This window comes from Coloeus monedula (assembly GCF_965178545.1).
Source record: "Coloeus monedula genome assembly, chromosome: 18".
Taxonomy (NCBI): Eukaryota; Metazoa; Chordata; class Aves; order Passeriformes; family Corvidae; genus Coloeus; species Coloeus monedula.
Window position 1 is genome coordinate 13,901,793 of NC_138798.1, and position 13,326 is coordinate 13,915,118.

General features: G+C 57.7%; 1 protein-coding gene across 2 annotated transcripts in view; it reads left to right on the top strand.

Annotated features, from left to right (window-relative positions):
- Nucleotides 1–13,326, top strand: part of NOS1 (nitric oxide synthase 1) — a gene marked incomplete at its 3' end in the record, with an annotated part of 63,612 nt that overhangs the window by 25,784 nt on the left and 24,502 nt on the right. For both annotated transcript variants that reach the window (XM_082293326.1, XM_082293327.1), the window contains exons 2-3: nucleotides 476–1,582; nucleotides 10,700–10,832. In XM_082293326.1, the coding sequence (XP_082149452.1) occupies nucleotides 864–1,582; nucleotides 10,700–10,832 (852 nt within the window). In that variant the 5' untranslated portion in view covers nucleotides 476–863. The remainder of the gene's footprint in view (nucleotides 1–475; nucleotides 1,583–10,699; nucleotides 10,833–13,326) is intronic.

Here is a 13,326-nt window from a genome sequence, read left to right on the forward strand (position 1 = left end):
ACAGCACGTACGGAACAGGTTTCCTCCCGGGCAGGGGTGCGCGTCCCCTGCCTGGTTCTCACCCATCAGCTTGTTGGAGGCTCTGGAAAACACATGGAGACGAGGATGCTCAGCCGGCAGAAATCGCCCCCGAGCTCCGCGCGGCTCCACCTGTTCGTGAGCCGGAGCAGGGAGTGTCCGAGCCAGGCTGCCCAGCACTGCCCGTGCCCAGCGGCCCTCGCCGGGGCTCCCCCGCTCCCCCCGCGCCTCCCGGCCCCCGCCGAACAGATGGTGCCGATTTTCGCAGGGGGAGGTGGAGGAAACAAAGCCCGGAGCGCTGCGAGGCTGCAGCCTGGCTCCCAAACGCCGCCCGGGGGGTGGCATCTGTGGGGACGGGGTGTCTGTGGCGTGCCGAGCCCCGCGCTGAGCAGGCACTTGGCACCTGCCCTGCCTCACTTTTCTCCCTCCTTTGTTGTTTTTTCCCCCTCCTTTCCAGATAAAGGAGCCCGCGCACCGTCGGCGGGGATGCCGGTGAAGCGAGCGGGCTGCCTCCCCCTCTCTGCCCAGCGCAGGACCAGCGGCTGACTGGAAGCTGGAATGTTTCCCACTCCACGCGATGCCCAGCCCTGCCTGCTCTGCCCCTAGCCTGGCTTCCCAGGGGTGACATTCCCTGTTTTCTCCTGTTCCGAGAGCAGTGCCACCGAGCATGCTGCAGAAAGCCGCCCTGCAGCCGAAGCCCAGGGGAGCTTTCCAGTGAGTCCAGCTCCTTAAAAGCCAGAGCTGCCCCTTCCCACCCCGGCGCTGGGAAGCGTCTCCGACAGCGGATTCCCCTGCGCCCAGCGGGTGTTGAGGTCCTGGGGTGCAGGCTGGAGGAGGGGGCTGCCATGGAAGAGAATGTGCTCAGCGTGCAGCAGATCCAGCCCAACGTCATCTCGGTGAGGCTCTTCAAGCGCAAGGTGGGCGGCCTCGGCTTCCTGGTGAAGGAGCGCGTCAGCAAACCGCCCGTCATCATCTCTGACCTGATCCGGGGAGGGGCTGCCGAGCAGAGTGGCCTCATCCAGGCTGGGGACATCATTTTAGCCGTCAATGGCAGGCCCCTGGTGGACATGAGCTATGAGACGGCGCTGGAGATCCTGAGAAGCATCGCCTCCGAGACCTACGTGGTCCTCATCCTGCGCGGCCCCGAGGGCTTCACCACTCACCTGGAGACCACTTTCACGGGTGACGGGACGCCCAAAACCATCCGTGTCACCAGACCCCTGTGCCCGGCTCCGAAGGCAGTTGACTTGTCCAACCCAAGCATCCCCAGCAAAGAGCAGCCACTGCCAGCAGCCATGGGCTCCCTGTGGAGCAGGGAAACGGGGAAGGAGGTGGAGCCCATGGTCCACGTTAATGGCGTCGTTCCCGGCAGCAAAGGGCCGGACGCCGGCAAGGGCAAGGACGGGGCTTGTGGTCACTCCTGTCTCAACGGCGGCGTGGAAGACAATGAGCTGCTCAAAGAAATCGAGCCCGTCCTGGACCTGCTGAAGAACAGCAGTAAGGACAGCGATGGAGATGCGCCCTCCAAGGTAGAGACACGGGATATAGAAGTCCAGGTGGACTGGTAGGTCCCTAAATACATTTTTTACCTTTGGTGAAACGTGCTGGTTTTGGCTCCCCGAGGTGCCGGTGAGCGCCTCTCCCCAGCTGGGTGCTGCCTGGCACAGCGGGGTGGAGATGGAGAGGCAGGGATGCGGAAAAGGGGGAAGTGGTCGATGAGAGGAAGATGAATGAAAAATTGGGAGAAGGTTGTGGAAGAAAGGTGTAAGCACGGGAAATTGGGGAGAGCAGGAATAAGGTCTCATGGAAAGCTGAGCTGTGGGATGTGGCGGATCACGGGCTGGGCTGGGATAAATTTCTGCTCCGTGTTCTCAATCCCAATTGTTTCAAGTTGAGGCAAAATCCCGTGCCTCAGTTTCCCCACCTGTCAAATAAGGTCCATGGTATTCCCGTCCTGGTGGTCCTGCTTTAGAGCTCTCCTGTAGAAATCCACCTGGATGAACTGCGGGAGAGGAGGCAGGAAAGTTGGACTGGCAGGGCACGGCGCTTCCCAAGAGAAATGAGTTTCCAAACCTTTTGGGAGAGGAGAGGGGAGCCCCGGTCCAGCTCCGTCTGAAGCCAAGCCAGGGCAAGGGCAGCGGGACCAGCTTGGTGGGAAGGGGGGAAAAGCTTTTCAGGGAGAGCTCGGAAGGGCCAATCCCTGTTGAAACGCCAGGATGGATCTGCCTCTGCTCCTCCTAGAGCCGCATCGCTTTTCCAGCACTTGTGAGCACGGGTGGGGACGTGGACAACGCTTGTCCCCCGCCCTCTTGAAGAGGGGGAAATGGGACAGCTCCCGATTTTCCCCAGCGTTTCCCTGAGCAGCCCCCGGGGCCCTTCCTGCTTTACAAAGCTGTTGTTCGTAGCTGGATTTTTTTCGGTACCAGCTCCCTTTGCTCCTGGCCGTTCATTAGCACCCATAGGCTGCCTTTTCCTCTTGCTTTTCCCCGAGTCCCCAAACACGTTTTAGCGGCGTCAAGTGCTGCAGCAGGTTGTGGCCGCCCTCGCTTATCGACCGGGCTGGAAAAGCCCCGAGGGTTTGCTGGAGCTGGAGATCCGTGGCTCAGCCACGGAAAGGTCTGTAATTTCGAGTTCTCTGTAATTCCAAGTTCTCTTGCTGCAGGCGCTTCTTAGGAAAAGGGGGGGGAAAAAAAACCACGTTCATTTTTCTTGATCAGAAACAAGAGGGGAGAGCCACAGCGGGGTCCCCCCCGTGGGCTCCCAGCCACAGCTGAGCTCCCGCTCACTCCCATCCCAATCCCACCCACACCCCCTGAGTTTCCCACTTTCCTTGGTTTATTTTCGGTTGTTTTCACGTCGTTCCTGCCCTCCCAAATTATTCCTGTTTCCCGTGGAGGACACGGTACCTCAAAGCTCGTTAGGGTGCTCGCACTGAGTCAGAGGGAAAAAATATCTGCTGTACTCGGTGCCGGTGTCTGGGCGTCCTTCCTGCCATCCCCCCCCTACAGGTACCTTCCAGGTCTTGTTGGCTTGGGAATTGTTGGGTTTTGGAAAATCTGGAAATCTGCTGTGCAATGGGAGGGGATTTAACCCCCCGAGCCCAGCACGCTCTCCAAAAACCTGTCCGGACTGTGCATCCTTTAATCCAGCACCAACCCATCCTGGGAGAGCCTGGCTTAAGAACTGAGACCTTGACAGGGTCATGATTGGGTACAAAATGTGCAGGGGAGGCTTAAAAATCCCCTCTGGTTTAGCTCAGGGACCAGCAAAGCCCCCGGTGGACACAATCCCAAACACTGGGACTTTGGGCGGAGTGCAGCCTCGCCCTACAAACCCTGCTCCCCATCCCACCCCTGCAGGGTCTCCGAGGAAATTCCGCTCCAGCTGTGGGGAGGGATGAAAAACGAGGTTTTACCTGGAGGAGTCTTTTCTCTTCAGGGATGAAACAGAAATGCTTTGATTTCACTTAAACTGAAGGACCTTGAAGAAGCAAAGTGAGGACTTCACCGAAATCTCAATCTCTTCTCTTTTTTTCACTATCCTAGCAAAAAAAAAAACCAAAACAAAACCAAAAAAACCATCTTTGTAATCTTTATACCTTGGGGTTGAAAATCCACTTTTCGGTCAAATTCTCCTGCTTGATGAAAAGCTGCAGCCTGGATCCTGAGGGAGAGGACCCAGGCTGGAGCAGAGATGTGAGAAAGGAGATTTACTGCAGGGAGAAGCCGTCAGGAGCTGCCGTGCGGGGCAAAGGGCATTTCTGAGGGATTGGGCTGCGCATGATTCATCTGCTCGCCTCGGGCTCACGCAGAGCCGGGGCATCCTGAAGGTCTCCTGCACTCTCAAGTTTTCTTGGATGGCAGGAGAAGTGCAGAAAGGTCAGGGAATAACGGGGAGTGGATAGCTGGGGGGAGCGTTGGTCGGTGCCAAGGAAATGCCAAACAAACCCCAGCAAGCCCTATCAGATGGATGCAGCTCCCAGGCTTAGGCTGGGACTTCTCCAGGCAGGAACGGCGCAGGAATTGAGCTCTACCTACACCCAGGAGGGTGCAAAACCTTGCTCAAGGTTGGGCTGGACACCTCCAGCCTGGACCATTTGGCTGTGGATCCAGCTGGAGATGCTGGGTTTGGGATGAATGCTGGTTTGTCTCCTCTTTGCCTGGTGCTGACCTTCCCAGCCCGCGGCTCTTTGCCAGAGCCGATCCGGCTCACGGAGCTGCGGCAGCGTTCCCAGGGAAGGGTGCAAGGCTGAGGTTGTTCACAGGGAGCCAGAAAATTCTTGCTCAAGATGGGCTTTGGCAAAACCAATTCCAGCTACACCCGGTGCTTTGGGCTTCCAGCTCCTCTCCCCAGTGCCACTTTCGAAGAAAACTGGAAGGGAGCCTACAAGGAAGATGGGGAGGGACTTCTTATGGGAGCGTGGAGGGACAGGACACAGGGAATGGCTTCCCACTGCCAGAGGGCAGGGCTGGATGGGATATTGGGAAGGAATTGTTCCCTGGGAGGGTGGGCAGGCCCTGGCACAGGGTGCCCAGAGCAGCTGTGGCTGCCCCTGGATCCCTGGCAGTGTCCAAGGCCAGGTTGGACATTGGGGCTTGGAGCAGCCTGGGAGAGTGGGAGGTGTCCCTGCCCATGGCAGGGGTGGAACAAGTTCATCTTTAAGGTCCCTTCCAATCCATCCCGTGATTGATTGATTGATTGATTGATTGACTCTAAGTTTGCTGTGGGGACACAATCACTTCCTCTCCACGCCCTGCACCCATGGTCTGCATTCCCCAAGGGAATTCTCCTTGCTGCCTTTTCCTGCCACCCTGTGCCCTCGGTGCGTGCCCACGGCACGGCTGCGACCGCAGCTGCTCCTCGGCTCAGGCCATCCGCAGTCGGAAAGGGGAGCGTGGACGTGGGGCCCAAGGTATGATGAGAGCTGGCATTTCTGCCACGAGGCTCACCGTGGGCTAGGAAGCAAAAATAGAGTTTGATTCACTCCCTGCCAGCCAACCCAGGTCTGTTTTTCCCTCGGAGCTCTGGGGAGATTGTCAGGTCCCATCTTCCCTCCTTCCTCCCCCCCTCCCCACCGAGTTGCCAGGATTTATTTTCCTTCCCAGGCCTCTTCCATAACATGAGCAGCATGATGGAAACATGGCAGTTTCAGTCCAAACAGCAGCCCCGAGAGGAGAAGAGTGCTGGGAGCAGGAATTCAGTTCAGGAAAGGTTTCGAGGTTTCAGGCTCCATCTTGCTTTGGAACAAACTCCATCATTTGTCTCCCTCCCACCTTCCTCGGCACCGCCAAAATCTCTTTGTGTCGCTCAAAACATTTCATTTGCATTTCTGATCTCTCTTCATTCTTCTGTGCTTGGACACAAAACTTTAAACCTCGGGAAGGAAAAGGTTCCCTGGGATTAGCACGTTTGTGCCATTCTGGAAATGGATGCAGGGAGCTCTGGCAGGGAATAACCTTCCCCTTCTCCCTCGGCCGAGGCTTCTTCCTCATCACCCTGACTCCGTCACTCTGACCCAGAGAAGCATTTTGTGCCTGCAAACCACGTATTCCACCTTAATATATCCCATATTCCCCCCAAATATATCCCATATTCCACCCAAATATATCCCATATTTCCCCAAAATATATCCCATATTTCCACAAAATAAATCCCATATTCCCCCCAAATATATCCCATATCCACCCAAATAAGTCCCATATTCCACCCAAATATATCCCATATTTCCCCAAAATATATCCCATATTCCACCCAAATATATCCCATATTCCCCCCAAATAAATCCCATATTCCCCCCAAATACATCAGACCAGTGCCCAAAGCACCCTTCACCCGCTCAGCCCTCCCTGCTGCTCCTGCATCCCGTGGGGTGGGACAGCCCCTTCTCCTTGTGTGTGATCCCCCGGCCCCAGGTGATCCCGCAGGAGATCCCAGTGGGACTCCCAGCACACCTGAGCTGTGCTCTCCCTCCGGAGAGGCCGGAATCCGCCAGGAGCCCCTCGGGAATGTTTGGGAAGGGACAGGAGCGGCGGTCACAGCTCGATGCTGGTGCAATTTTGAGCCGTGCTGGTGGGATTTGGGAATGCTTGGATCTGTTCCCAGGCTGGATCTGTCAGGGCCCCCTCAAAGGCACTCTCCAGCCTCATTTTTCACAGACTCCCCGAGGCTCATTAGGCCCTGATCCCAGCACTGGGCACATCCCAGCCATGTCCCGACTTTCTGAGGCCACAGGATCTTCTCCAGATCATTCCACAGGTTCTTCCCGAGGATTTTGTCCTCCTCCTTCTGCGCTGTCCCACATCCCCTCTCCCATTTCCCCTTGCTTGGATCGCCCTGCAGTTCCCACCCTGGGCACCCCGTCCCTGCTGCCTCTCCAGGGAGTGCATCCCAGCGTTTGGAGGTATTCCTTCTTCCAAACTCCCGCTTCCTTCCCGAGCTCTGCTCCATCCCCTGCGCCCTTCTCCTGCCCCATCCCTCTCCCTCTGCTGGTGTCCAGACCTAGCTTAACCCTCCAGCGCGTTTTCCAACTGCCCCAGGAAGAGAATTTTCCCTTCTGAGGATGCCACGCCCTGAGGAATGGGGTTTCCCATGGGGCAAAAAAAGGTGAGGCCAGAGCCGCTTATCCCGGCCCCAAGCACTGGAAGGAGGAGCGCTGCAAGCGCAGCCATTCCCGAGGAAAAATCAGGGAATGAGGCAGGAAGAAGGAATTTCTCGCCTGAGGTGCGAGCTTCCCACGCAGCCCCAAGCTCAGGATTTTCAGGAGAAGGGCCGGGAAGGAATGAGCCCATCCCTGGGCACAACGCAGGGTGATGTTATCGGCGTCACCGTCACCGGAGGTGTGGGCACTGCCATCCTTATCACCCATCCCAGCTGGGATGGCAGCAGCCAGGCCTATCTCTGCTCCCTGCCTGGGAAATCAGAGAGATCCTTGTGCCCAGGAAATCCAAAGGATCCGGGTGACAAACTGATAAACTTCCCTTTTGCTCTTTTTTAAATTTTTTTTTTTTTTTTTTTTTCCCCTTTAATTTCTTTTTGGAAAAGCTTTGGAGAAATTTCTGAAAGGGCTGTCTCAGCAACTTCCCTTCTGCTCCATCACTCGGAGCACTGCAACATCATCAAATTAGTCAAAAGAAAACAGTGGTGCCTCTCATTTCTCCAAACAGCCAGATGCTCTTTCCAAGGGGAGCAGCATCCCAGGCTCTGCCCGGCACCGGAGGGGGAGGGCAGGATTCCTCTTTCCTTTTTAAAGCATCCAATTTGGCTTTCAGAACAGAAAAAAAGCCCCTCAGACTGGGGTTTGGATCTCTCTGGATCCAAGAGATCTAGCTAAGAGGATTTAATGGATCTGGGAGTGGTCAGAGAGGGATACCTGGATCCTGGATGTGGCTTTTGGGAGGGTTCAGCCACTCGGTGGCCTCCAAGGACACATTGTCAGAGCTGCTTCCAGTTCCTCAAAGACATCGAAGTGGGGATATTAAAAATCTCATGGAATGATTTGGGATGGAAAAGACCTTAAAGCCCATCCCATTCCACCCCTGCCGTGGGCAGGGACACCTTCCACTATCCCAGGGTGCTCCAAGCCCCATCCAGCCTGGCCAGGATTTCTCCAAAGAAGAGGAGCCAGTTCCTCTCTCCCTGGGAAGCTCCCAGGGCAGATCCAACCGGGGCTCCCTCGAGGGAGCTGTGCCCTCCCCAGTGCCCACCGGAATGGCTCTTTGGGTTCTTCTGTGGACAAAACCCTTTTGGAAACCCTGTCCAGGGTCTGAGCTCGGACACGGCGTGGTGCCTGTCCCCTCAGCCTCCTCGAGTGTGAGTGACACGTGCCAGGTCACCCTGTGCCTCAGGGGGCTCGGAGCAGCCGCGTCAGGAGAGGAAAACAACTCATCCCAAAAAACCCTGTCGCTGTCCCAGCTCGCAAACAAGGCCCTCACAAGCAAGGGGCAGGAAATATTTGTAAAATGAAGCAATTGATGGGTTTTATTTTTACTCCCCCATCTGTGCTGGGGCTGGGGTGAGGCTCTGGCTGCTCTCAATGGGCTTTTCTCTCCCTGCCTCTCTCCGAAAGGACAGAGCCGGATCCTTCCGGGCAGCCTCATCCGGGGGAGGTCTGCGCTGGCTCGGGGCAGCCCCTGGCCAGGCACAGCAGCAGAACCCCCCTGGGCCCCCAGGTCACTCTGATGGCTTTGTCACAGCCACGCTTGGCTGTGCTTTTCCAGCAGAGCTTTTTCAGCTTTCCCAGCAGGGTCAGCCCCTCACTGCCGTGCTCACGCAGCCGGAAATCCATCAGGACCAGCAGCAGGAATCCCGCTCCTGCCACACCTGCAGACACGCGAGGGGACATGGAGCATCCAGGTAATTCCCACCTGGATGTCCCAGTCCCTCGGGATGGGGCACCTCGCTGTCAGGTGGTGCTCAAGGCCAGGGAAGGGGAGTAATCCCTGCTCCAGCAGAATTTGTAAATCCCAACTCACCCAAATTAGCACCCAACTTAATTCAACATCTGGGATTTCTCCAGCTGCCAACATTTACGGCTTTGCTGCTGTGCACACAATGAGATCCCACATTCCAGCCCCTCCAGCTGCTGCTGCTGATGGATGGATCCTGGTCCCAGCTTCCCTCGTGCTGGCAGTGGCCCTGCAGACACCTCCCTGGGAGCAGCAGGTCGTGCCAGGCACCAGCATCCTTCTGGAGCTGCCTGTGGGACCTCTGGCTGATCCCCAGCTTCTCCTGTGCGCGCAGAGGCAAAGCCCGTGCCCCTGGAGAGGCCTCGTGGTTCTCCACTTCCCTCTGCTAAGCCCCAGGTTCCGGGAGAGCCAAGGGATTTCTCCCTCATGGATTTAGCGCTTCTGTCTGGATTTTGGGTCCCTTGTGAGGAGCAGCAGCTGGGGCTCGTCAGCCGCTGGAGGTGACTTGGTGCGCTCGGTGTCCCTGTGCTGACCTGGCCCCGCGTCCGCCGGCACGGTGGGGATCAGGGCAGGAGGGCAGGGATGTGCAGCCGTGGAAATGAGAGTTCTCCGGGAGATTTAACAGCTGGGCCTCGCTCGGAGGGGACAGCCAGACCGGCTGCGTTTTCATCCTGCTAATTCTCCTCCGCCTGGCTGCTGGGGATTACTGGGATGGAGGGACTGGGCAAGAGAGCCTGGGTTTGCCCTTTGGATTGGGCGCAGTGGGGTTGCGTGGCTCCTGGCAGTCCTTGGGATCCGTGTGGATTCTGGGGTCTCCGTGGATCACTACCACCGCAGCAGAGATTGGGATCTGCTGCCTTGGGCCGTGGTGCTGCGGGTGGGGTTTCTTGTGTTTTATCTGATTGAAACCCTTTCAGGTGCTGCGGGTGGGGTTTCTTGTGTTTTATCTGATTGAAACCCTTTCACATCCTCCCAGGAGCCAGGTCACCGAGGAGCAGCTTTCCTGACCTGGACCGGCACAGAAATCCCAGGGAAAACGGCCCCAGGGCACCTGTGCCTCCTCCCTTGCACCAAGGTGGCCACTTTCCAGTGTTTGGAAGGTGGCCAGAGCCCAGGGAAATATTTTGGCAGCTGAGTATGGCTCTGTAAAAGCAGAAAATGACAGAAAACTCAAAGCACAGGGAGACGCTCTTTAAATGAAGTCTTTTCCTTAAGCCAAAGGGCTTCAAGGACTGTGAGACTGAATTTATTTGTATTTATTTGTCTCCCTGAAATGGAACCAGGAGCATCCTGCTGGTAAGATTCATGCCCTGGGTGCAAGCGTCCCGCTTTGGTGAACGTCCAAACCCTGCCACCATTAATGAGAAGCCTCATTACGGAATCCAGGGGCATCTGGAAAGGCTTTTAAGGGCTGACAGCAGGAGCAAAGCAATTCCAGAGGGCATTTCTTCAGTGCCTGTGCCCATCCTGGCATCCCGTGCCCCTGCTCAGCCCGGCCCAGGGAGCCCCTTCCCTCCGTGGCCTCTGTGGTGCCACCTCCTGCCTCGCCTGAATGCCACGTCCCTAAGCCCCGCTTGTTTTCTCTCCTTGGCGAGGGCTCACATGGCAGAGGTTTTGCAGCAGCTGCTCAGGTGGTGTTTCAGAGCCTCTCCCACACCCCGAGTCGTGCATGGCGCAGTGAGTTACACCCGAGTTACACCGGAGTTACACCCGGGTTACTCCGGTGGCACCGCGTGGGCCGGGGCAGCCGGCGCTGGGTGGGATGCCCTTGGTTCCCAGCCTTCCCCGCATCCCCAGCAATTCCAGGGGCAATCCATCCGTTTGCTCGACTGAAATCACTTCCACTCACAGCATCTGGAAAGGTCAGGGAGAGGAGAGAGAGCTCCTGGGAGCCTCCTGTTTGTTCTGGGGCTTTTTTTTCCCCTCTTCCCTGCTCATAAACACCGAGCTGCTCTGCAGGCTCCTTCTGCCACGAGCTTTTCCAGCCTCCTTTCCCCAGCTCCTGTTTTCCCGGGGTTCCAGCTCGGGTTTTGGGGTGCAGAGGCTCTGTTGTGGAGCCAGCGTGGGCACAGGGTTCTCCTGCTGCTCCGAGGTGGAACTTCCATTGTGTTTGGGTTGTCCTCACCTCGCTGATTCATCGCCTTGGCCAGGGCTCAGCCTTTCCTTCCTTCCCGCGGGGCAGTGGCCAAGTTTTCACTCCTGTGGGAAGCAGCGGGAGCAGGACCTGTGCCCGTGGTCCCAGCACCCAGCGACCCAAATGATTTTTAACCCTTCAGTTTCAGGGAAGGGGAGAACAACCCCCAGAAAGCTGTGCCGGCACGGATGGAGAACGAGCGTGTCCTGGGGGACCTGTGGGGGAAGAGCACCGTCCCCGTGGTCCTGAACAACCCCTACTCCGAAGCAGAGCAGGTAAGAGGCCATGGCTGGGGCTGCTTTGGGTGGGAAAACCAAAATTCCCAGCGTTTGTGGGAGTGTGACCCATCCCGGTGGGTTCTCAAAGTACAAAGACCCTGTGGGGACAACGTGTGGTTGATCCCAAAAGCTGGAGGTGACAGATCCCAGATCCCCTTTGGGCCAGGAGCTGAAGCCCACACGGTTCAGGCAGGGAATGGAGGTCACTGGAGAATGATGCTCTTCATCCAAGGGCTGACGTGGGATGGGAGCCCAGCCAGGGACCAGGACGCTGAAGCCTCCCTGGGGAATGTGATCCCTTTTGGTGGCACCAGGCCAAGCTGCATCATGAAAGGCGTTTGGATTCATCTGATGGTAATTGAATAGAGCACTTCAGAGAACGCGTTCCACGGAGCCTTTTCATCTCCTCACACTCCATGGCCATCAATTCTCAGGCTCCCTTGCCAAAGGGAGATTAACTCCACGTCTGTAGCACAGCCAGAGACGTCAGGCAGACCCTGCCAGGCCACCGAGATCACCTCGGGGAAAACATGACGTGCGTGAGCTCTGCCAGTGCTCGGGCAAAAGGGTCTCCCTGATGGGATTATCCAGGGCAGGACACGGGGAATGGACTGGGATCATCCCATCCCACCCCCTGCCATGGGCAGGGACACCTCCCACTGTCCCAGGCTGCTCCAAGCCCCAATGTCCAGCCTGGCCTTGGGCACTGCCAGGGATCCAGGGACAGCCACAGCTGCTCTGGGAATTCCAGCCCAGCCCCTCCCCACCCTCCCAGGGAACAATTCCTTCCCAATATCCCATCCAGCCCTGCCCTCTGGCACTGGGAAGCCATTCCCTGTGTCCTGTCCCTCCATGCCTTGTCCCCAGTCCCTCTCCAGCTCTGCTGGAGCCCCTTTAGGCCCTGCAAGGGGCTCTGAGCTCTCCCTGGAGCCTTCTCCTCTCCAGGTGAGCACCCCCAGCTCTCCCAGCCTGGCTCCAGAGCAGAGGGGCTCCAGCCCTTGGAGCAGCTCCTCTGGATTCCTCCAGCAGCTCCAGGTGCTTCCTGTGCCGGGACCCAGAGCTGGATGCATTTTTCTTGGAATCCTGCATGGAATGATGTTCCCATGCACTTTTGCAGCCTCCCAGTGTCAGACACCCATGGGGGGGTGGACACGAGACCCTCTGAGCTGGTGCTGATGCCCACTCAGGACACTGGGATGCTCCTGCCCACGCTGCAGGGCTCTGACCAGCCTGGCTGAGTGCTGAGGTGCAGCTGGGATCCATTTCCACCCCGCCCTCAACTCAGGACCGTGGCCCTCAGGTGTCCCAGCAGCACAGCCAGCCTCAGGGTGGGCATCACCCCACACGAGTGGCAGCACCCCCGGGCCGCAGCAGCCACTGGAGGGATGTCCCTGGGCAGCCCCACGTCCCAGCACATGGATAATGCGGTGTGGCAGGAATCCCGAGCCCAGGGACAGGTCAGGGCTCCTCCCCCTTTGCCCCCGCTCTGGAAAGGCTCCGTCTCCCTGCCTCCTTCGCTAAGCCCCGTGCGTGTCCGTGTCTGCTGCCATAAGCACTTTATAACCTTCTGTGTGCAGAGCTTAATTTCTCTCTGTGTTGGGGCTGCCAAAACCGCCAGTCTTAAGCTGCTATTAAACTCTTTATTATTTTTTTTTTTCCCACTGGATGCGCAGCTTTCTTTTTATCCTTTTTATCCCCGAATCCTTACGCCTGCTCTTCTGGAAGCGGCGTGGCTTTTCCCCCAGCCGTTCCCCGGGGCTGTGTGCAGTCAAGGCTGCTGAACTTCTTTCAAGCAGCAATAAATACTATTAACACGGGGGAAAGTCAAGCCAAGTGGGAATTTTCCTTGCTTTTTTAGAGCAGGATTGGGTGGATTCACTTGGCCAGGTGCTGAATGCTCACTGAGGCTCGTAATGAGGTGCTGAAAGCCCCGCTAGGCATCGATCCCCATCCCTCTGTTGTTTTTTACGAAGCCACACCGCGTTTTTCGCTGCTTTCCCAGGAACCCGATCCCCCTGGCCCTAAACCTGAAGATGCCGCGGCTGCACCAGGTCCTGCTTGAGTCCTCGGGGACTGATTTGTGAGCAGCTCGAGGGCAACCGGGAGCTTTGCGCCCGCGTAGCTCTCGGGGGAAGCGACTCGGAGCAGCTTGCGAGGGTGATTTGCAGCTGTCTAAAGGCCACACTCTCAGCCGAGAGCAGTTGATGCAGCCTGGAAGGAAAATGTCAGCATGGAAATAAATCCACGACCCGGCTGCTGCCGCTGCCGCTGCCCTCCCGCAGCCGATGCGGCTCAGCCGAGCGGGTGGAAGGCAGGGTGAGGACCTGTAGAGCCCCGAGCGGGAGGTGTCCGCTGCCGTTCCGTCCCCACGGAGCCCCCAGGGCCGTGGGGCGCGTTCCCCTGCAGGAGCAGAGAGCTCCGGAGCCGCAAAGCGCCGGCGCTCCGCTCCCGGTAGATGCTGTTTGCATAACGCGTGTGCGCCCCGGCTGCC